Source organism: Arachis stenosperma, chromosome 6 (assembly GCF_014773155.1).
Source record: "Arachis stenosperma cultivar V10309 chromosome 6, arast.V10309.gnm1.PFL2, whole genome shotgun sequence".
NCBI lineage: Eukaryota > Viridiplantae > Streptophyta > Magnoliopsida > Fabales > Fabaceae > Arachis > Arachis stenosperma.
In genome coordinates this window covers 143,093,582-143,115,955 of record NC_080382.1, presented here as the reverse complement: position 1 = coordinate 143,115,955, position 22,374 = coordinate 143,093,582, and the positions used below count along the sequence as shown (strand labels likewise).

The window sequence follows — 22,374 nt, the reverse complement described above, 5'->3', positions numbered from 1 at the left end:
TTAATATAAATAAAAAAAGAGGTCTCGGACAAGAAATATAATAATTGAGAAATATAATCATGATTTTATATACTAATTTATTCTTAACAAAGAAATATTAAATATTCAACTTTTAAAATGAGAAAAAAATTAAATTTAAAATAAATACTGAAATAATATGTTTTCATTCCTAGAAATAAAATTTTGGATTTAAAATAAAGACTGAAATAATATATTTTTATGGACGATTCTTGAAAATAAATTCATTTTCTTTTAAATAAATGCCACTAAATAATATATCTTTCTCATCCACTACTCTAACAATAGTCTATGCAATAAAAGGGGGATTTCTATCTTCCATAGTGGTTGTAATGCTCTGCATATAACAATAGTACTTAAGGGATATTTCTTATTCATATAATGCCTATAAAAAAAATAGGATTTAATTTTCATGCAATAACATTATAAAAATTTAAAATCATTTAATCGTGTATTAACATATCAACCAAAGTGATTTATTTTTAAACATGTCACTTAGGTAGCGTTTATTTTGAGATATTGGGACAGAAACTAGAATTTAATATCATGTTTATTGGCCCAAAATTGGTATTAAAATTTCAGTCTCTATCTTTAAAATTTCAGTACCCAAAAAGTGAAGACACTGGACTGAAATTTTAAAAAACAAAGACTAAAATTTTAATAATATTTTATACCTAAAATACCTCTATTTCAATAAATTAATTCCAACTTTACTCTTTGTGCAAATTAAATTAAAGTTTCATTTTTATTTCAATCGCTGTCTTCCACTTTACACCAAACACAATACTAAAATTTATTTCGGTCTTTGTCTCTCAGTCTCATTCTCTCAATCTCTGATTTTTTTTCAAACGCTATCTAAAAAAATTATTTAAATACACAAATCTAATTAAATGGTGGTATTTTTTTTGAAATAATGGCGTAAATAATCTCTGAAATTTTCAATTTGCATTAATTAAATCTCTAACTTTGTAAAATAATCAAATTGATCTCTCACTCAAGAAACGTAAATTCACCTTAGTCCAAAACTCACCAATCGCATTAAAAATTTGTGTGTGCTAACAGCACGTTAATATAGACAAACAATGACTTCAACTCAAATTAGTATCTAAAATTTATTTAAAAAAACTCAAATTGGTCTATTTTCAATTGTAAAATCCTAACCATCAAATTTTATTTTCATCATTTGTTCAGTGTTTGGTTGGGGTTGAGGTTCGTCTTCAATGGAGACTAGTCGGAGTTTGTTGGAAATGGCGAGGAGATCGGAGTCAGCGGCGACTGGGGTATCATCTTCAGGAACATAAATCTATGCATTTCAAAGGAAATTAATTCAAACACATTATTTCATGAATATGAATGAATACAATTTAATCAAAATATAATTAAAATAAGAGGTGGGAAATTGAACCTTCTGTTGGTCGGGAGGAACAAAAGTGAGAGAGGAGTTGAACTTGAAAAACCTGCAATCATGAATTGAAAGAAAGAAAAGATTTGTGTGATTGTTAGCAAGAAAGAAAGAAAGAAAGAATGAGTTTAGGGATCATTTTGGGAGAGGGATTATTTTGAAGCCATCGTCGGTATCAAATTCGAGATGACAGTTGGAATCATTGTGGAGTACCTGAAATTTGCGAACGATCATTGATGCTCCTCTTCTTCTTCACTGCTACTTTATTTGAAGAAGAGAGATTGGAACATTGAAACTGCATCCTTTTTTTAGCAACTGGACTCTTCACCTTGAACGACGTGGTTTAATAGACTGCTAACTTGGCACTTAACGCATATCAACAACGTTAACACGACTAAAAAATTGGGGGCATTACTTCCATTCTTTTTTCATGGTTAATCACTTAATCTATCAAAATTGAACTCTAAAAAAATATAGGAAATCATGTCTTAATGATAGAAAATTTTAGTTATTTTTTATGATTCTTATACACAACCTTGATATTAATCTTATCAGTTATCACATCTATTCTATTGGCTATCAAGAGCAGAATGAGAATTAAATATTATCATTTGAATGTTTTCATAATCTTATCCAATTGATTAACCAAATACACCAAACATGGCACCTATAAAGCTATAACATGTAGTCAATGGTGATTGAAAAAAAACTACTACTACATAAGAAACAATTCTCAGATTGATAATTGCAACTTTTTTCAAGACACACGTTTTTGCCTTAGTTTAGTTTCCTTCAAAGTTGGAATGCTGTTTATTTATGTACATATCTTTTCTGTGAATTTCCTAAAGAAAAATACAATGCTCCCGAGGTTAACAGCCTTATAATACAACATCGTTGTCTATAAATATACATATATGTAACGTAATAATTACCCAAAATTTACTCTCAACAGAATCATATTTTAGCTGAATGGTAATTCTATAGTTAGGAGGAACTTTGGAAAATTATTTTGAATACTTCACATCCCTCCCAGTCCCAGATAATCAGTCAAAGTTAGGCATTTACAGATTCTGGTTCTTCCTTTCTTTTTGAATGGCTTCATATGAACACATTACTTCTTTGAACTTAACCTCAGCAGCTTCTGTTTCATTTTCACATCCATGATGATAATATTGTTAAGTAGTAATGCTCTGGTTTGAGGTTAAAATTAGTGTTTAGTGATAATTAGTCAAGAGTTACCTCTATTATCCTGGTTTTGATCAGGGTGATACTGCTTCGCCTTCATCCTAAATGCTACCTACAATGCAACAGAGATAGCATAAATATTCATAAAATGAAATCAGCAATTATATTCAAGTAGTAAGAACGTCCAAAACCAATGCAGAATAATATGGATTCAAAGGATATCCTGGCAACAAATCTATTGATTGTTATACAAATATCTACTAATATGCTGTTAGGGACTTGAGTATTATGGGCTGTCCAAAGTCTCACATCAAGTAATATAGGATGCTTGATATTGTATTTAAGGAGAGTGGTTTTTCCCTTTTAATAGCTAGATTTTAAGGCGTGGTTTTCCACTTTCCTTAGGAACTTCACATATGCCTTTTAAGAGTTTCCTCATTGGTTGTCAATCACAGAAAAATTCTTTTATTTTCCAGTATTTCTCATTGCACCCTCTTAAATGCTACTTTAAGCTAAATCGCATTACAGGGACGAAACAAATATTGAACAAATTGCCAATCCTATCCCTGTGCTACATATCACAAAAGAAATACACAAACCGCTAGCATCATAAATGATACGTCAATCTTTTTATCAAGACAAGTTTGCAGCATATAATTAGCAAACTTTTAAGATATTTGCAAAGCGTATGAGAAGACAATTACCTTAATCTCGGCATCTGTATATGGTGTTGTTCTAAACCTGTCAAGACCCAGAACTGAGTAGTGATGTGATAATGAATAATATGCACTCTCCCTCGGAGTATCTCGATAATTAGTCCTCTGGTCTCTGAAGGATGCGTCGGCCTTCCAATACCAATCATCTCTCTGGAAATGTTGATGATATGCACCAGGACCATTTTCCCTCCACTGCTCATAGCTTCTTTTATACTTATTTCTTTCTCTGCTAAACACACTCTGCATATGCTTTATTCGTTCCTAAAAACAGCAAAAAAGGAAATTATTTGGGCTCAAGCCCCAGCACCTAACATTAACTGACAAAGAAACCCCCTAAAAGACTAAAAGTTACATTTCTTTATGCCTTACCACAATCAAATTGCTATGAAATCTGTTTTCTTGCAAATATTATGATTCACATTCACACTTCTGAGAGATCACAGACATGTTTAATCTCTCCCAAGCTCAATTTCTATGAATGTGATATATACTCTTATTATGAAGTAATGAACAATAATAAAAACAAAGTATTGTAGTGAATGACATGACGCATCACACACAACTCACCACCCTCTCCAGCTCCTGCTCGTACTCCTCTCGCAACCGTTTGTTGTACCTCTTCCATGCTTCCTCTTGAAATGCTGATCGGAAAGAACTGCCACTCCCTCCTTTCCACGATGATTGCGACCGGGACAGCTGCAAAGAGTTCAAGAGTACAGCATGGAAGATCAATTTCACTATGATTTGTGCAAATATCTGCATTCAGTTACAATATAATCGAAACAAAAACGCATTCAGCAGTTCGATGATTCGACAAAGTTTTACATTGACTATCAAAAATGCCTAATACAATTCCAATGCCGGTGGACAGAGGCAGAATTCAATATAACTGAAAACTTTAACCCTAAAAAAGAAGAATTATCTTCACAAAGAAAAATCACATAAACACAAAATGTCAAGCATAAATTCTTAGAACATAATGTAAAGCATAATTCTACTTTATAAAAATTAAATGATTAAAGTTCCATATCAGCATATGACAAATTCAACGTTGGTCTAAGTGCGAAGTCTCAATCAGATTAGTAAAACAAATTCGAAGGTTTAATCAAATTAAAATGACTTTTGAGAGAAATGAAAACTCACTGCGATTCTCGAAGCGGTGGCGCCAATCAAACCGAAGAGAAAAACTCCCCAAAGCTTAATATCCTGCAATTTATCGTTCTCTCCATCACCTGTTTCGTCCTTCATCTTTCAAAATTCAAAGAAAACACCGCAAAAGTAGAAAGGGAAAAAAGTAAAAGAAAAAAATATAATCGCATCCAAAGAAAGCTAATTTTTTTTTTTGGCCTTGAAAGAAATCTGATTTTCTGTTTTTTTTTACAGAAAAGAAATATGATTTTGAAGTACCAATTTTACAAGAGGTAAGATTGGTTTTTGTCAGAAGAGAGGTTGTTAAAAAAATAAACGCGGGCTTTCGTTAGCACCATGTTGGGCCAGTTAGGTTATACTGGGTCTTATTACTGAGTCAAATAGTAAATTTATTCGTTTATCTAAATAAGTATTTACAGTTTACCACAGATAGATGAGGGTCTGTGTCCCTTAACTATCTCTCTCGGATTCGATAAATGAAGCTTGCTTACTTGGGAGGGTCATCCACTTTGTGTGTCTCTGCAGTACTCAAAGGATTAGTCATTGGACTTTCGGCCTGATGAATACCGTGGTGCAAACCAAAAAAAAATTAAATAAATAAGTATTTACAGTTCAAATTTCATATTACTCATTAGCGACAAACTCTCTCAAATAGAGCACAGAGCTACAAAAAATTAGTTTTTAACCACAGTAAAAAAACCAAAATATTAGTGGCAGAAAGATATGTTAAAGGGTAAAATATATTTTTTATTCTTAAAATTTATCAAAAATTTAAAAAATATGTCTAAGTTTTATTTTATTTTAATTTTGCACCCAAACTACAGGTACTCAACCCAGTCAGAATAGTGTTACCAATCCAATCTGAAATAGGTAGGGTAGGATTTTCGTGTGGGTCGGATAGGGTGCGGGTTGAGTCTCAATTCTATCCGATCAACTTGCACTTTATATATGTATATATTATATATTTATATAAAAATATATTTTAAATGAATATTGAATAAAGAACCACTGTATTTAAATGACATAGTCTTCTATACTCATCTAAAAAATTGTAATTCGAATCTTTCTGTTTCCGGTAAAAAAAAAAAAGATTTTTAGAATACTAGCTCAGCTCATAGTTCTTCGTTTTTTATTTTGTAATGGCTACTGATTGCATGTTAATTGAACTCTACACCGTAAAAAACGTGTGTTTGTTTATTAAAACTTTAAAAAAGAAAATGGGACTTGTAATTGTAATAATGTTAAGAAGGAAGATTTCAATATGAGTATTTTACTTGTACATTTTTTTTTTTCAGACGGTGGCTTCACCATCATAACTAATCTGAGTATCTTATTCTCACCTTCTGTAGTAAAAATAATTTTCTAATAATTATAAGTATTTGCTAGCAGATATTTTGAGTATTATTTAAAGAATCTAGTAAGTATTGATGATTTAATTAAATTAATGATTTTTTTATTTATTGTGATTATCTTGATGAGTTTAATAATAATATAATGAGTGTTAAATAATTAATTCATCACCTTATATTTTTATTTATCTTTCTTTATCTTTTTTTACATGTAAAGTCATTTTTATTTTATTTTTTAACTCTTTTTTTTTTTACTTTCTTTATCTTTTAATTTCATTTTATTTCACATTCTTTTTTGTGACTTTTCTATTTGAGTGTTTCTTTCTACTTGTTTTGATGCTATTATTCTGATAAAAAAATATTTTTTTAATGATCTTTTTTTTAGTATATTTGATAAATTTTTAATAGTAAAAATAAAAGTATTAGAAAAATAAAAAATATCTTTTTTGAAAAACTATAAATTTATATCTTTTTTTAAAAGATATTTTTTTCTTAAAAAAAGATATTTTTCATATAATAAATAAACAAAAAATACTTTTATATTATTATACCTAAACATAATTGATAAATAAAAAAATCTTTTTACATTAGATACTCAAACATACTTTTTTATAAAATCTTTTAAAAAAATAACTAAAAAAATCTTTTCTTAAAAACAAGCCTTTTGTGACTTTTACTTCAAAATACTAATGTCATCTTGATTTGCTTTCACTCTTTCCACACACTTATTTCTCTCATTTTCAACGATCAAAGTATGTAAATCTTTCTTCTGCTATAATTTTTATTTATTAAATAATTTTTATATAAAAAATATCCTTTTCTATTTTAAAATTTGTTAAATATTATTGGTTCACTCCAAATTTAAAAAAAAAAAAGGTTTTACCGTGTACCACATATCAAGAGAAATATCTGATTCAACATGCCAATTACAAGTTTTAATATGTATTGAAATGTCTTCACAAGTTTATCAATGTTATTTTTTTTTTAGAAATATAATCAATTTATCCACAATGTCAATTATGTTAGAAATTTTTAAGAGTTTATATGTTACAAGATATGTATAATCAATTTTGTTACTCATTCTAATTTTATAAACTCTTTGTATCTAAAAAAATATATATAATGTTACACATAATTTTAAAAAAATAAAACTTATTAAATACACGGTATAATATATAATTTAAGAATAATAAAATAAAAAAATTATCTAAAATTTTATAAAAAAATCATTAAAGTGCAATGTTTTTTTAATATTTTTTTAACCTTATTTATAAAATTAACAATAAAAAATTATATTAAAAAAGATTAAAAAATTTTTTTATACTTATTTAAATGTTATTAAATTGATAAAAAAATATTTTTTTATTTTTTAGTAAGTTTGATAAATTTTTAATAATAAAAATAAAAAATATTTTTTTTAAATTATAATTTATATTTTTTAAAAAAATCTTTTTTTTAAAAAAAATATATTTTTTATATAATAAATAAATAAAAAATATTTTTACCTTATTTTATTCAAACATAATTCATAAATAAAAAAATATTTTTATATAGATAAGCACCCACTCTTGGAAGATACACAAAGCTAAGTGAAGAACAACATGAGCCACAACACAGAATTAATCTCTTCTTCAATGGAAGCAATTGAAAGAAATGATGACTTACTCACTCAAATCTTTGCTCGTGTGCTTCTCAGAGATGTCATAACCTTCAGATGTGTCTCCAAGCGTTGGCTCTCTCTCATCTCCGCCCTTTACTTCCGCCGCTGTCACGCCAGCGTAAAACAAAGAGTCTCCCGTTTGTTCTTTGATTTCGTCCCCGACTCTGTATTTCACCAGGAAGTGAAATTCTTCTACTTAGACAAGGAAACCTGCCCCTCATATTCTTCATCTTCATTTTCCCCCAAAATCCCCGATCTAGGCTCTTCACAGATAATACAATCTTGCAACGGCTTGATGTTGCTCCAATCGGAAGAAGCCGTGTTTATCTATAACCCTACCACCGGAGACAAGAAAACCTTGCCTTCTTCCTTTTCATCGTTTGATTCATCAGATTTACATTACTCTCTAGCTTTTGCTTTTGATCCCTTACGCTTTATCGGTTATAAGGTTATCTGCATTTTTGATGGCGTGGATTCAAAGAATGAATGCTTCGAAACCATGATTTACTCTTCAGAATCCGGTGTTTGGAAGCGCGGGTGTTTCTTTCCGTCTACCTTCCGCGTTGAATTCGATATGATGACCTATTTCAAGGATTCAAATTATTGAAGAAAGAGTGCATGAAGAATGACATGCCTCCTTTGCCCCCCAAAACTTATTATAGAACCGTTCTTGTGTCTACATGTGGTTACATGAATTTGGCTGGATTTAAATCTGATGATGAGTTGTCTATATGCGTCTTCCGGTTGAAAGAAGACTATTCTTCACCAAAGTGGATTCACCTGCATAGCATTGATCTTCTACCTGTAATTGTTAGAACTGCTTTTGATAGAATCACTCTTCATGAAAAGGAGTTCTTCTGCAGTGTAATCCATCTCATTGAAGATCATGAAGATGGCATGAGTTTGTTGTTGCATGTACCGGGCACAGTTGTTGTTCTGCGGTTAAAGGATAGAAACTCTTACTATGTGTCGGACATACCAACAGGCAATGAAATATTACAAAAAACTTGGGGGTGGTTTAGAGCCTTTGAGTACATCGAGAGCTTAGCCTGTGTTTAGAAAGTTAAAGTTGAAGGGAGATTTAGGCTCAGGCCCAGTTGTGTAAACAGTTTAATTAAGCTACTTTTAAAAGAATAGCTTACACAATAAGATTCAGTTTATATAAACAATTTAAATAAGCTCTTTTAAAAAAAGAATTTTAAAGTATAAGATCTTTTATTAATACCAATTTATAAATAAATTATTTTATATTTAAATTTTTAGTTATAGAAGTACTTATTTTAAAGTTGTAGTATTTGTATAAATAACTTAAAAATATAATTTTTTTTTTCACAAAAAATAGATATTAAAACAACGATGGTAACAAATATTTTTTAATATTGAATGTTGATTTTCTATAACCTAATCACTAAAATTACAATCGTTTAGGCAATTAATTCTTTATTTACTCTCTTATTAGTTTCATTTTTTGGGTAGAAACTGGTTCTTCTACTTCATCTTCACCCATAATAGTGTTCTTGTATGTGGTAAATAGTAATAAAATTTTAATTCACAATAATCTTGATGGCAATGCCAAAAAAATTATTGTATAGTTAGTGTTTGCTGTTTTATTGTGTATGATATGGTAGATAAAAATAAAAAATAAATGTAAAATGTGTGTCAATGTATATTTTATTGTTGTTTTTTTTTTTTACTTCTATTAAAATTTCTTCCTCTTTTATTTGGATCAAGAATTTGCTATAACTAACTATAAAAATAATAGCAGCTATATAAAAATAAAATCACATGTAAGAAAAATAAAATTAAAACTGAAATTTTATACCACACAATGCTTCTAGCAGATGGAAACTTGGGTGAAAATACCAGTGAGACCAGTATTTCCAGTCTTTTTTACTAGATTATTTTTGTTTTGGGGTCTTTTTTTTTACGAAAATGATAGAATGACTTATTAAAGAGGAAAAGTCATATATTTCTAATTCTTCAAAAAGTTATAAATTAACTTTTCGAAAAATTAAAAGTTTTTTTTAAAAACAGTGTAAAGCACGCGTACCATGACTTTTTATAATTCAAAAGTATAAAAAAAACAGGTTCTGCTACTTTTCTTAGTGTATTTATAATTTAGTTAAATATATTAAATTATTTAATAATTTTTAATTATTAATTTTTACTAAAGATAATTATATATAATTTTTTATTTAAAAATATAAATCTTTACTACAAATGAATCTTTTTATTTATTTTTTAATTATTTCGTAAGTGTGATATTTTATTTCTAATTTTATGATACGTAATATTTAATATTTAATATTTTTTATTTTATGATTTATTTACATGGTAAGCTGTATTGAACCATAACAAAAGTCAACGTAAAATTTAGTCAAATTTTCATAGAACTAAATATCACACCAAAAATTAAAATATATATTTTATCACAGCAAGAAAACAAAACCTAAAAAAAGGCATATCATCAACTTAAGACTAATATAAACTGCTTGGAGTTAGGTATTCTTGGTGTATGTAATTTAAGTTTGCTTGGTAAATTAGTATGGGAGATATTTCAATTGCCAAGATAAACTTTGGTGTGCATTGTAATGGCTAAATACCTTCATAATAATAGAAAGTTGGGATTTTTTTTCGAGTAAACACCCAATCCGGTCCCTGTCCATATTAAATTAGGACAACGCGATCTTTCACAAAAAAAATAACCCATGCCGATCCCTGTCTATGCATAAAATAACTCATCGCGCCCCCTCCCATGTATTCTGTCCATGGACAGGGACCGGCTTGGGTTACTTTTTTAGTGAAGGATCGCATTGTCCTAATTTAAAATGGATAGGGACCGGGTTGGGTGTTTACTAAAAAAAATATTAAAATTAGTAATGTCAAAAAATATTACAAATTTTTTATTTTTTATTAAGATATAATTAGTTAAAAATATGATACTTCTATATGTTGAATATATTTTAACACTTCTCGATATTCATCCGATACAGTAAATCAGTAAAAGTGTTCACACGTCATAATTAATATAACATGGAAAAAATATGTATTAAAATATTGAATCATTTGTTATATTGACACATTGTGTAATAAATACAAATAATACAACATAAGTGTTAAAGATATAAAAGATAAGAGAAGATTGACGAAAAAAATGACACAAAAATAAAAAATTGATAATACACAATAAAATTAGTAAATATTACCTTGGTCATAAGATGTTTCACATTAGCTATGTGAAAAGATTTTAGTAAAAAGAATAGGTAAAATATCTATTATATCCTTAGTAATGAACTAGTTATATTCGAAATTTCTTATTAACTTCTTTATTTTTCCACTGACGAGCAGTCACGAAGCAAAGTTAGGTTCTATACTTTCCAAAGAAAACAAAATCTAATATAAGAGAATAATAAATTTGTCAATAAAAAAAAAATTCATAACAAAAAAGTTTTTTTATGAATATTAAACTTATTTTTATATAGTAATTAATTTTTTGTGTTAAGGTAATATAATTGTATAAAATAAGTTCTATAACTACATTATTAAAATCTTTTAACTTTTTGAATTTATTGAAAAATTAATATATTTAGGTGAATTTTTTCTAATATATTAATTTTAATAAATTGAATAAGAGTTAATTTAAAAATAAAAGAATATTATGGCTTAATTTTTTTCTATAAGAAAAAATTTGGATATTTTTGTTGAAAATTGGCCTTTTATTGAAAAAAATTTGGATATTGCTGTAGGTGGAATAGATCTAATATATAAGGTGGATCATAAGTCATAACTAAAACACAAAATACGTATTGAACACTATATGTGCGCCATGCTTGGACGAATCTTTGACGACGCTGTAGTAACATCTCTTGCGTATTCAATTGTCAAATATCAATATTAGACAAAATACCACTCTTATTTCTATACTTGCTAAAAATAATTTCTAAAATATCAACTGTAGTCAAGTAATCTTTATATAATTTTTTTATAATATTAAATTTGTAATTTTTTTGACACTACTAATTTTAATATTTTTTTAGTAAACACCCAATCCGGTCCCTGTCCATTTTAAATTAGGACAACGCGATCCCTTACAAAAAAAGTAACCCAAATCGGTCCCTGTCCATGGACGGAAATACATGAGAAGGGGCGCGATGAGTTATTTTATGTATAGACAGGGACCGGCGTAGGTTACTTTTTTGGTAAAGAATCGCGTTGTCCTAATTTGATATGGATAGAGACCGGATTGGGTGTTTACTCTTTTTTTTTCACACTTCATACAAATTATTATCAGCAACACGTATGTTAATTTTACTGTGCTCATATAGTAATTACATTTGAGTTTATAGAACATTTTAAGAGCTAGTCTTGAAGAAAGCCTTTAGAAAGATTTAATTTGTTGATGATGTTTTTTAAAAAGATAAAATTAATTTTGTTTAGATATAAATATAGGTCAATTTTATGGTGTTTATTAATTGTTGTCTAATTTTTGTTTAACTTATATTTTGTGGTAAGTTTTAAATTTTTAAAAATAATTTATTTTTAATCTCTTTTAATAAATAGACACCACTTTTTAGATACCATAGCATTCACTATTAATATATCTCTTTCCGACAAAAGAAACTGTTTAAACATAATATAATTTTTACTAAGATTTTTTCACACTATCAAAACCTTCCCTCCTCCCCTCCATTGGAGGCGTTATTAAATCGTTTTTTCTAAAAATTTAAATTAATAAAAATAACATAAATAATTATAAAACTTTTTTTTTAAATTTATTTAATTTTTTTGCATATAAAATTTTAATGTCATGTTATAAAATTATTATTTTTTAAAAATTTAAATTAATAAAAAGAGATAACAAATAGTTATATATATCACAAACAGAAGAAGAAAGAGTATTATTCTTCGTCAAACTGGGTTCTCATGTATAGCGTTGATATTCGATGCACAAGTCTTCAAACCGTACTTGAGGTTAGTTGAGTGGCTAAATATGTTGTATCCGAATTTAAATTTTAACGGTGATCAAGCAGTAGATAAAACTCTTAAATGTATGTGTGAGTGTGTGATGCTTAATTAGGATTAAGTAGAGCTTAAATGTAAAGATGAATGAAGACAAAGAGGAGGAGACATCCACCATGGAAGGAGTTACGATAGAGATGCTAGAAAAAGTTCTACCCATGGAGACTAGACAGATCGGAAAGGATTCCAACCCAAAGGAGGTGCAGGTGGGACCTAAGCAAAACGCTGAACAAAGTAATGGTGCAAAAGCATCCTTCAAACACCTCATTTGACCCGGGTTAACTGGCAGTTGGCAATGATCGAGAATAGACCAGTTGATGGAAGAGTAACCAGATAACTCCAACAAAAAGTTTAACATAAAAATTACATAATAATATTTATATTAAAATAAATTTTATAAAGATAATTATTCTCTAAGTTTATTATTAATACGATAATATATAGATAATTCTACAAATAAAAAAATATAAAATTATTTATAACGATATTCTTTAAAATTTTAAGTGACTTACAATTTTATAGATGATATGATATTCAATTACATGATATGATATGATGTTCAACTACATTTGTAGATTTTTTTTTAATTTTAACTACACTTATAAATAATATGATATAATTAAAATTTAATTTGGTAAAACTTTTATTTTTTAAAAAGAGGTTATAAAGCCTAACTTTTAAAACATAATATTGAAATTAATTCAAAATATATATACATTTTTTTAATTTTTTTAGGGTGAATATAAATCAGGTAAAATTAAATTTGTCTTTAAGTTTTATATTTATTTCTTATGAAAATGAGATGATTATTTTTAATGTAAATAAGATGTTTATTCTTTATGCCAATGAGTAATAGCTCAAATGACATAATCTCTCCATACTCAATTAAGAGGTTGCGGGTTCGAGTCTCATATCTTTAGTAAAAAAAAAAATGTTTATTCTTTATGTAAATGAGATGTTCTTCGTACAATAATCAAGGAATTAGAAGAAAGTATAATTAGAGTTAAAAAAGGAAGAATACTCACTGTGCCTCTCAGAGATATCATAACCTTCAAATGTGTCTCCAAGTGGTGGCTCTCTCTCATCTCCGATGCTTTCTTCAGCCGCTGTCATGCCACCCTAAAATAAAGAGTTTTCGGTTTGTTCTTAGATCTCGCCCCCGATCTCGCCCCCGACACTGTATTGAATCAGGAAGTGAATTTCTTCTACTTAGAGAAGGAAACCTACTCCTCATATTCTTCATCTTCATTCTCCCCCAAAATTCCTGATCTAGGTTCTTCACTGATAATACAATCTTGCAACGGCTTGATGCTGCTCGAATCGGAAGACGCCGTGTTTATCTATAACCCTACCACCGGAGACAAGAAAACATTGCCCTCTTACTTTCCATGGTTTGATTCATTAAATTTGCATTACTCTCTAGTTTTTGATCCCATACGTTTTCTCGGTTATAAAGTTATCTGCATTTTTGATGGCGTGAATTCAAAGAATGAATGCTTCGAAACCATGATTTACTCTTCGGAATCCGGTGTGTGGAAGCGCGAGTGTTCCTTCCCGCCTACTTTTCCGTTGATTTCCATAGGGCGACCTATTTCAAGGACTCAATTTATTGGATTAGAAGCAAAACAACACTACATTTTGATCTGAAGGAAAAGTGCATAAAAGATGACATGCCTCCTTTGTCGCCGGAACCTTGTCATTATGGATAAGTTATTGTAAGTTATTGTGCCTGCATGCGGTTACATGAATTTGGCTGAATTTGAATCTAATGAGTTCTCTGTATGCGTCTTTCGGTTGAAGGAAGATTATTCTTCACCAAAGTGAGTTCACATGCACAGCATTGATCTTCGATCGTTAAATTTTTCAAACTATTTTTGATAGACTTGGAAGCCCTAAAAAAAGCGACTTGTTCCCTGTAAGGTACAAATACATTTACAGTATAATACATCTCATTGAAAATAATAAAAATGACATAGGTTTGTTGATACACTTTATGAGACAAAGTTGTTGTTCTGCAGTTTAAGGATAGAACCTATGACTATGTGTGGGACGTACCAATGGACAGATGGTCTAAAAAATTCCCATCAATTTGGGGTTGGTCTAGAGCCTTTGAGTACAGCGAGAGCTTAGCTAGTGTTTAGAAATTAGAAGTTAAAATAAGGGTATCATTTATGGTTTTTTATAGTATATATTGTATTTTATATAACAGCAGTTCTAATACTTGGCAGGGCATTCTAAAGGTTTGGAAGGAATTTAAACCCCATATGATTTGGCAAATCAGGAATGGAAATAAGGTTGCCTTCTAGACGAACCATTGGATTGCCGGCATCCCTAGTCTCAACGAGATTGCTCTAGTTGACATCCAGCCTCTTCTAAAAGACAAAGTGATGGATTATACTGATTTAGATGGAAACTGGAACTTTATTGGCCTCAACCAACTACTTCCCGGTGAAGTAGTTGATATGATTAGAGTGGTTAAAGCCCTCCAAAGGGATTTAGGAGAAGATATCGTCTCTATCAAATCTACATACCTAGCAAGACATCATCCTAACTCTAGCACAAATTTTTCTTTCAAAAAAAATTTGGAAATTACACTTTCCAAAGAGGCTGAGAGCCTTTACCTGGTTGCTAGCCCAAAATTCTCTACTAACAAATGAAAATAGATTCAGAAAAAGGCTTACAGAGGTGGTCGATTGCCCTCGATGTCCAAATAATGCTGAAACCTTGCTCCATGTTCTGGGTGATTGCCCTTTTATCAACAGAACCTGAAAAAGCCTGGTAACTAGGAATTTGCAGAACCGATTCTTTCAATCAGACCTCCATGAATGGCTGGAAGAAAATCCGTGGAGTCCCACAAATGAAGTGGGACCAGATGGCCCATTCTTTTCATAACTACCTGCAACCAAGCTTGGAAAAAACAGGAATGATCTCATAAGCTGTCAAAGCTGTCAAGCGGGTTGAAGATCAGAAGTTTAGTAGATGAAGAAATCAGGATGCATTATTAGTATGAATAATCAAGCTGTCAAAGCTGCCAAGCCTTTGAAGAACCTTTTGCAGTCTTTGAAATGTAGAGTAGAAGAGAGCATAAAGGCCATATTTACAATTACATCTTACATGTCATGGGAGCATTCTGTTTTGGCCGTATTTTTTAACCACTCTATTTGATATGAACTCCACCGTCCTATTTGATGATTAATTCTTGGGACCTTGTAAGAGTCCAAAAAGGCATAAAAAAATAATGTATAAATCATTTTTAGTCGTATAAAAGTTTTTATCTCTCACCAACAAATTAGGGTTGTTTAATTAGTGGACTAATAATGTAACGTGCGTCGCTATATTCCACAGTGTCACTTAGAAAGAATTCAAGCAAAGCAGAGTGCCGCTACAAGTCGCTACACTCCACACTTCCACAGTGTCACTTGGAAAGAATCCAAGCAAAACAGAGTGCCATTACAAGTTGAAGCCTCTCAGTTTAAAAGGGTTAAAGTTTAAGTATACACAGTTTGGAGCAAGAGAGAAACTGTGTCTAAGTTCCTTAATAAGTGAATATAGTACTTTTTTTTATTATGTTCATTATCAACATTATTAAATGAATTGTAGCCTTAGTTTAACCGTGACTAACTGAACAGTTTAAATATATTAAGACCATCACTTATTTGTACATGATTATAATATTTAAAAAGAAAGATAGAATAATAAATCTATTATTTATATAGATAAAAAAAAGTATAATATCAATTCAATTTTAAACTTCTACATAATAACAAATAAGATTAACACGTTCTAGTAAATACAACAAAAGATTGAACAAATACACATCTGTGTGTGGCAAGTCACCAAAAAAAATAAGCACTTCATTCTCATTTGCCATTCTACCAAACTAAGTCAAATAAGTAGCCAAGCCAAGATCAATTAGGCTCTTTGAGTAAATAGAATTACTATAGTGATCTAAACAGTGGAACTTTTTTTGAAGTGGTTCTAATCTCCAAATTTAAAGGTACAAAGACAAAGGCATACTCACGTCACAAATACGAGCAAAGGCAGATCAGTCTAATCCAATGAGTTGGGTTTTAGAATTTTTTACTTTGAACTCTTTCTATTTATAGAGACATAATGCAACTCATAAAAATTTAAATTTTGTGCACAATTTTATTAAAACAATTCAGCAACATATTTGTCTTGTTAGTGCTCATCAAATTAGGAATTGATGGTGTCCACGTCAAATCCATTTTAGACTTTTAGTCCTAAATTTTCAAACAAAATAATATTAGCTTCTATCTAATCATAATCTTGTATGTAAGTCAACTTCATACTTACAATTCAAAATATAAAATTTCAAACTTTACTTATTAGCAATGACAATTTTTAACATCCAACATATTTAATAAAACAAAATCTCATAAACAATTATGACATAACATATTCTTATATACATATATTAAATTTACTGAGTTAAGATACATTATATACAAACGAACTAAACACAATTCTAAAACAAAAGATATAAGTCTAGACAAACCAACTTAAAACTCAGCCATCTTGTCCTTTAGTTTTTTTTAAGGAACTGTAAAAAAATTTAATACAACAGATGGAGATAACATTAGTCAAACATTAAGCAAATAATAATTATTATATAATACTATTACTTTAGAAGTCCAATAGTGTGATCCAATATTATAGGTAAATTTCACTTTCTGCTATCTTGTCCTTTCAAAACATTATTGAATCCTTTCAATAAATTTTGCAGGAAATGTAGTATTAATTAAACTATTGTCTCTTTAATCTAGTATACAAAAGTTAAAAAATTTTGATAATAAAAAAATACTTGTACTACTTCTTTTTTCTTTTTCTTTAAATCAAAACCCTTCCATAAATCAATCATAAACCAAAACAAAACTAACCCAAAACAGAATCACAGAGAAAACTACTTCATTACTATTTAGTAGTATATACACCTAAATAAACAATTTTCTAGCCTAAAAAAACAAATTTTCAGTCCTCAAATCTACGTGACTACAAAACGTAGTATTTTTGAAATTTTACAAAATGTAGTGCAAGCTGTGGCGGAACCAGGTACAAGAAAAGGGGGTCAATGGTCCCTAATTTTAATTTTTTATATATAAATTATATATAAATTTCAGTTTAGTCTTCCTTAAAATTTTATTTTAGTCTTATTTTAAATACTGTTATATATGCAATTACGGCCTGCAAGGGTTTAAATTTTTTATTTATGATTTTAAATGTGTTTTAGAAATATTTTGTGTATCACTTCAGAATTTTAGATGTGTTACAATTATTTTTTAATGTTTAAATTTAAATTTTAGATTTATGATTTTGGATGTGTTTTAAAAATATTTTCTGTATAAGTTAATAATTTTAGATGTGTTATAATTGAAAAAGAAATTACGGTCACTTTAACAAAGAAGGGGAGAATAATAGAAGGAAAAAAAATCGTGTTACAGATAGAAAATGAACGTAAAAAAAGGAAACAATAACTAACTATGAAGTGAGTAGAAAGTTAGAGAAATTTTAGTTTTTGAAATTTAAATTAATATTAATTATAAATATGTATCTAAAAAATAGAAATATATTTTAATTAAAAATAATTAAATAATATTAAAGACGGAAAGGCTGAATTTTGTTGTACAAGTAAAATTTTTCTTTTAGATTATAGATTTAGTTTGTAAATTTATTTTTTCGTTGAAATATTTCTTTTTATTTACTTTAAAAACTATTTTCTAATTTATATTTTAATTATTATAAAGTTACTCTTTTATTAATAAATTAGGATTATATAATTAAGAGGCAGAGTTAATACTTTAAGGTTTAGAGTGTAAATTTAATTTGTAAATAGCTTTTATTCTTTATGATTTGTAAAATATTTTTGCTATTAAAGAAACTAATATTGCTTTTATTTGTTTTAACAATATTTTTATAAATTATAATATAATTTTTTATAACTTTATTACGTGTAATGCACTTTAACATGTCTGTGCAATTCAACAAGCAACAGAACAGAACAGAACAAGACGCGCACAATTCAGATCTAACTCTTCCATCGTTCTCACAATTATGCACTCTTCACTCCCAATTCCCATTGTACGGATCCATTTCTTCGATTCCTACAGCATCTAACACGTAGTTTCATTCCTTTGATTTTAGTTGCCTTGTTTTCAATGCTGATGTTATAATCTTGTTCCTTTTCTTTTTTTTTTCAGATTGATTAATACTAGTATATAGTAACAACAATAATAATAATAAGGCTAAGAAGAACAATAAATTATTGTTATTATTGTTGTTGTGGTGGTGGTGGCGAGTAACTGAATCGGGAAGAGATGTCTCGGAGGCCGGTGAATCCTTCGAGAAGGTTCGGAGACAGTGGCGGTGGATTGTTCTCAAGTTCGAAATCGAGGTCCTCGTCAATTTTGCCTATTGGCCTCGTAGTCTTGGTGATTTTCTTTCTTTCTTTCTTTCATTCATTCTTATTCTTTTTCAAGTTTCACATTGCAATTGTTGGATTTATACATTTTCGGCTTACTTTGATAGAGAGTTTATCTAAACCAGCTAAGATTTGGTATAGTGATAGAGTATAGTGCACCACAAATTAAAGTAGCTAAATGCGGTTTGAATCTTAAAGTAGCTAAATTACTTTTGATGCCGACAATGCTTGATTAGGATTGCATCTGATAGATTTGGATATATAGATTACAATATTATAATTATAAGATATAATATATTTGCAGAGATGCCTTTGATAGATTTTCTTTGTGTTCAGTTTAGTTTTTCAGTACTCTGTGTGTTTGGTGAGGTTCTGATTCTGGCTTTGATTTTTTGCTATTTTTTATAGGGTGGTCTGTTTTTCATTGTCTATATGCATAAGGGATCAGGTTTGTTTTTATCTGTTATTGTTCTCATTTTGTTGCTGTGATGAACTTTTTGTTTTCTGTATATTACAAGCAACAGAGCTTATTAATTTTTGGTTATGAATATATTATAGGTGGATCTGGTGGTCACTTAGATTCTGTTAGCAGGATTGAAGGTAATTTTCAATTTTAATTTCCTTGTCCTCTTGGTTATGATTTGTTTCACTTTCAAGTTATTTACCATTTAATATAGTATTGTGGTTTTTAACTTGATTTGATTTCATTATTCCGCTGCATTTTACTTTACTTTTGAAGTATTGATTATGAGTTATGGTTTACATGGAAAGCTACTTCCTAGTTAAGGAACCCCATAATGTCATGCTAGTGGGGAAGTTTTGTAACTCCCTTGATGGATTTCCAACTCTTAAGAAGTCTTAAGTAGCGATGAAAGATTCATTGCCTGTGATTACTTTCTCCTTGATGATAATCTGAAGTTGAACATCGGCTTGCTGCATTATGTGCAATTTTTGGCCTACAGTACTTTATTAAGTTATATGAAGAAGTTTATTGAACACTTTGTAGTTTGGGGTTGGTTGTTACTGTGAATTATGGTACTTCAATAAATCATAATCTATATTAAGGTGCCATGTTAGAACTTAAGATGCTTATCTCACTGTGGGTCTTGGTTACATTGTTCACTAGATGGATTTCATTTTCTGCCATCCTTTTCACTTTATAAATAGCTCATGTACATTGTTTTGAATTGAACAATAAATATAGCATTGCATCTTGTAAGTTTGGACGTTTTGTGGCAAGGGAGAGGGAACAATCTAAGGGGAAAAAGAAGGAAAGTGAGTAACAGATTATTGCAACTTTCCTTCCCATAGTTTGACAAAATCCTCATACATGGAGGACCTTTAAATTTTGTATATTTTATTTAATGATGATACGGGTTGGATATCACATGTTCATCCTTCATTTATAGACATCCAAACAACGTTCTCCTTCCTTCCTTTTCCTCCATCCTAATGCCTGTAAAAGTGACGACTATATAGTGTTCCGTGTCATCAAGATTTTGTTCATTTGAATTGGCACAATTGGCCAGCTTTATCTATCAGTAATTAGCTTGCCATCTATGTATGTCAAAATAATATTCATAAATTCCAAATGCAGGTGATTATTTGTGCAGTGGAGAGGTCCAACAAGCCATTCCTATTTTACAGAAAGCATATGGAGACAGCATGCATAAAGTTTTGCATGTTGGACCTGATAGTTGTTTTGTGGTCTCCAAATTGTTAAGGCAGGAGGAAACTGAAGCTTGGGGTATTGAACCGTATGATATAGAGGATGCCGATAGTAATTGCAAAACACTTATCCGTAGAGGCAGTGTGCGTGTGGCAGATATCAAATTTCCTCTTCCATACAGGCCAAAATCTTTCTCACTTGTAGTCGTTTCAGATGCTCTGGATTACTTATCTCCCAGATACCTCAATAAAACACTTCCTGATTTGGCAAGGGTATCAGCAGATGGTATAGCGATATTTACTGGTAAGAGCATATTATAGAATCTTTGAGTTATTGATGATTCCTTCCATCAATGTAATAACCCTTTAAAACCTGCACTAAATAGAGAAGATTTATAGTTATAACCTGACATTGGGAAGGGAAGGTAGGGCATGCATTTCCAGAATTCTTGTTCATTTTTTGGTGTTGCTCAATTGTATCAATTGATTCATATTGCTGAGCTTGCCTAAGATCAAGAACGGTATTGGTTTTTAAGAGCAGAAGTGTTTTTCATGTGAACTATACACTTAAAAATCTGTTTCCATTATGACTTAAGGCATATCATATATAATCTCTTTGATGGTAAATTCTAAACAGTCGCTAAGAGTGATGATTCTTTGTTGACTGGATTCTTGATCTAGTATTCTCTTGATGTAGGCTTTCCGACTCAACAAAAGGCCAAGGTTGCAGATGTTTCTAAGTTTGGAAGAGCGGTAAGTGGATTTTACATGAAGAGTAACAACAATCATATATTTTTATTTTCCCTTTTCTAACCATTTCTTCAATGTCAATTACTGAGCTTGTATGAATTAGAAGGTCCTTAATAATAGACCCTCAGTCTTTATGAAGCAAGGGATATTATCAGCTTCATCTACATCTTATTTATTAAAAATTAATAGGCACTTTGTGACTAGTGATGTATACTTTTTAATATTTTTAAAGTTAAAGTATGCCTATTTATTTTTAAAAAGATATTAATTTAAAAGATAAGGTGAAAATTTGCAAGAGTAGTTAATTTTAAGCAAAGGCTTTATTTTTAACTGAAATATGTTGTGCATTTTTGTTTGGGTTTTAAAAGCCAGATAAAGGCATTCATATAAATATGAATTTGTGACCTAGTAACGGATTTTTTGCCTCAGGTCATTTTCTTTAGTATTGAATATTCATAAATTAAGTGTAACAAAATATCTCTTTCTTGTAGGCCAAGATGAGAAGTTCATCCTGGTGGACCAAGTTTTTCGCTCAGATTAACTTAGAAGAGAATGAATCTGCTTCTAAGAAGTTTGAACAAGCTTCAACAAAGGGCTCATATGAACCAAAATGCCAGATATTCCACCTAAAGTCCCTCCCTTGATTCCTGGATATGATTACATTTGTAGCATTGCAGCTCCTGATAGCTGCGTCTCGCTTCATTTTTCGTCGGAAACACACTACTTCTATAAAGGTAATTTAATTCTTTGAACCATAGATGATGGTGTATCACTTATGTTTGTTTCCTGTAATAGCTTTATTCTTTAAAATGGCATTTAGCTAAGTTATCAGTTGAATTAGGTGAGCTGTAAGGAAAGTGGCGTTGATTTTTGTATTTAAAGTTATAAGTTTCTTTTTTTCCCCCTTGAGATATAAATTAAATCTCATTATATTTGTCTGAATAATCTAGCAAAAGAAAGGATTTTCTTCAGTTTACCTTCTCTGCACCATTGCTGTTTATAAAATGTTGAATAATCAG

At 29.6% G+C, this 22,374-nt stretch overlaps 3 protein-coding genes across 4 annotated transcripts; 2 read left to right on the top strand and 1 right to left on the bottom strand.

The window, feature by feature from the left end:
• Nucleotides 1-992: 992 nt before the first annotated feature.
• LOC130933291 (uncharacterized) lies at nucleotides 993-4,708 on the bottom strand. 2 transcript variants are annotated; one of them, XM_057862869.1, is made up of 7 exons: nucleotides 4,465-4,708; nucleotides 3,889-4,017; nucleotides 3,310-3,582; nucleotides 2,660-2,717; nucleotides 1,634-2,561; nucleotides 1,424-1,475; nucleotides 993-1,321 (listed from the first exon to the last, which is right to left on the bottom strand). In XM_057862869.1, exons 1-5 carry the CDS (start codon nucleotides 4,567-4,569, stop codon nucleotides 2,482-2,484), a joined length of 645 nt encoding a protein of 214 aa, XP_057718852.1. In that variant the 5' UTR covers nucleotides 4,570-4,708; the 3' UTR covers nucleotides 993-1,321; nucleotides 1,424-1,475; nucleotides 1,634-2,481. The 2 variants fall into 2 exon arrangements, with proteins under 2 accessions (XP_057718852.1, XP_057718853.1); XM_057862870.1 differs by having other exon boundaries at nucleotides 995-1,321; nucleotides 1,634-1,785.
• Nucleotides 4,709-7,420: 2,712 nt separating this feature from the next.
• LOC130934893 (F-box protein At5g07610-like) lies at nucleotides 7,421-8,086 on the top strand. The gene has a single exon (XM_057864416.1). The coding sequence runs from the start codon at nucleotides 7,421-7,423 to the stop codon at nucleotides 8,084-8,086; it is 666 nt and encodes a 221-aa protein (XP_057720399.1).
• A 10,387-nt stretch (nucleotides 8,087-18,473) lies between these two features.
• Nucleotides 18,474-22,331, top strand: LOC130932835 (probable pectin methylesterase CGR3). Its single transcript, XM_057862267.1, has 7 exons — nucleotides 18,474-18,597; nucleotides 18,717-18,947; nucleotides 19,346-19,385; nucleotides 19,496-19,537; nucleotides 20,535-20,909; nucleotides 21,303-21,358; nucleotides 21,847-22,331. The coding sequence occupies exons 2-7, from the start codon at nucleotides 18,834-18,836 to the stop codon at nucleotides 21,997-21,999; spliced, it is 780 nt and encodes a 259-aa protein (XP_057718250.1). The 5' UTR covers nucleotides 18,474-18,597; nucleotides 18,717-18,833; the 3' UTR covers nucleotides 22,000-22,331.
• The last annotated feature ends 43 nt before the right edge of the window (nucleotides 22,332-22,374 follow it).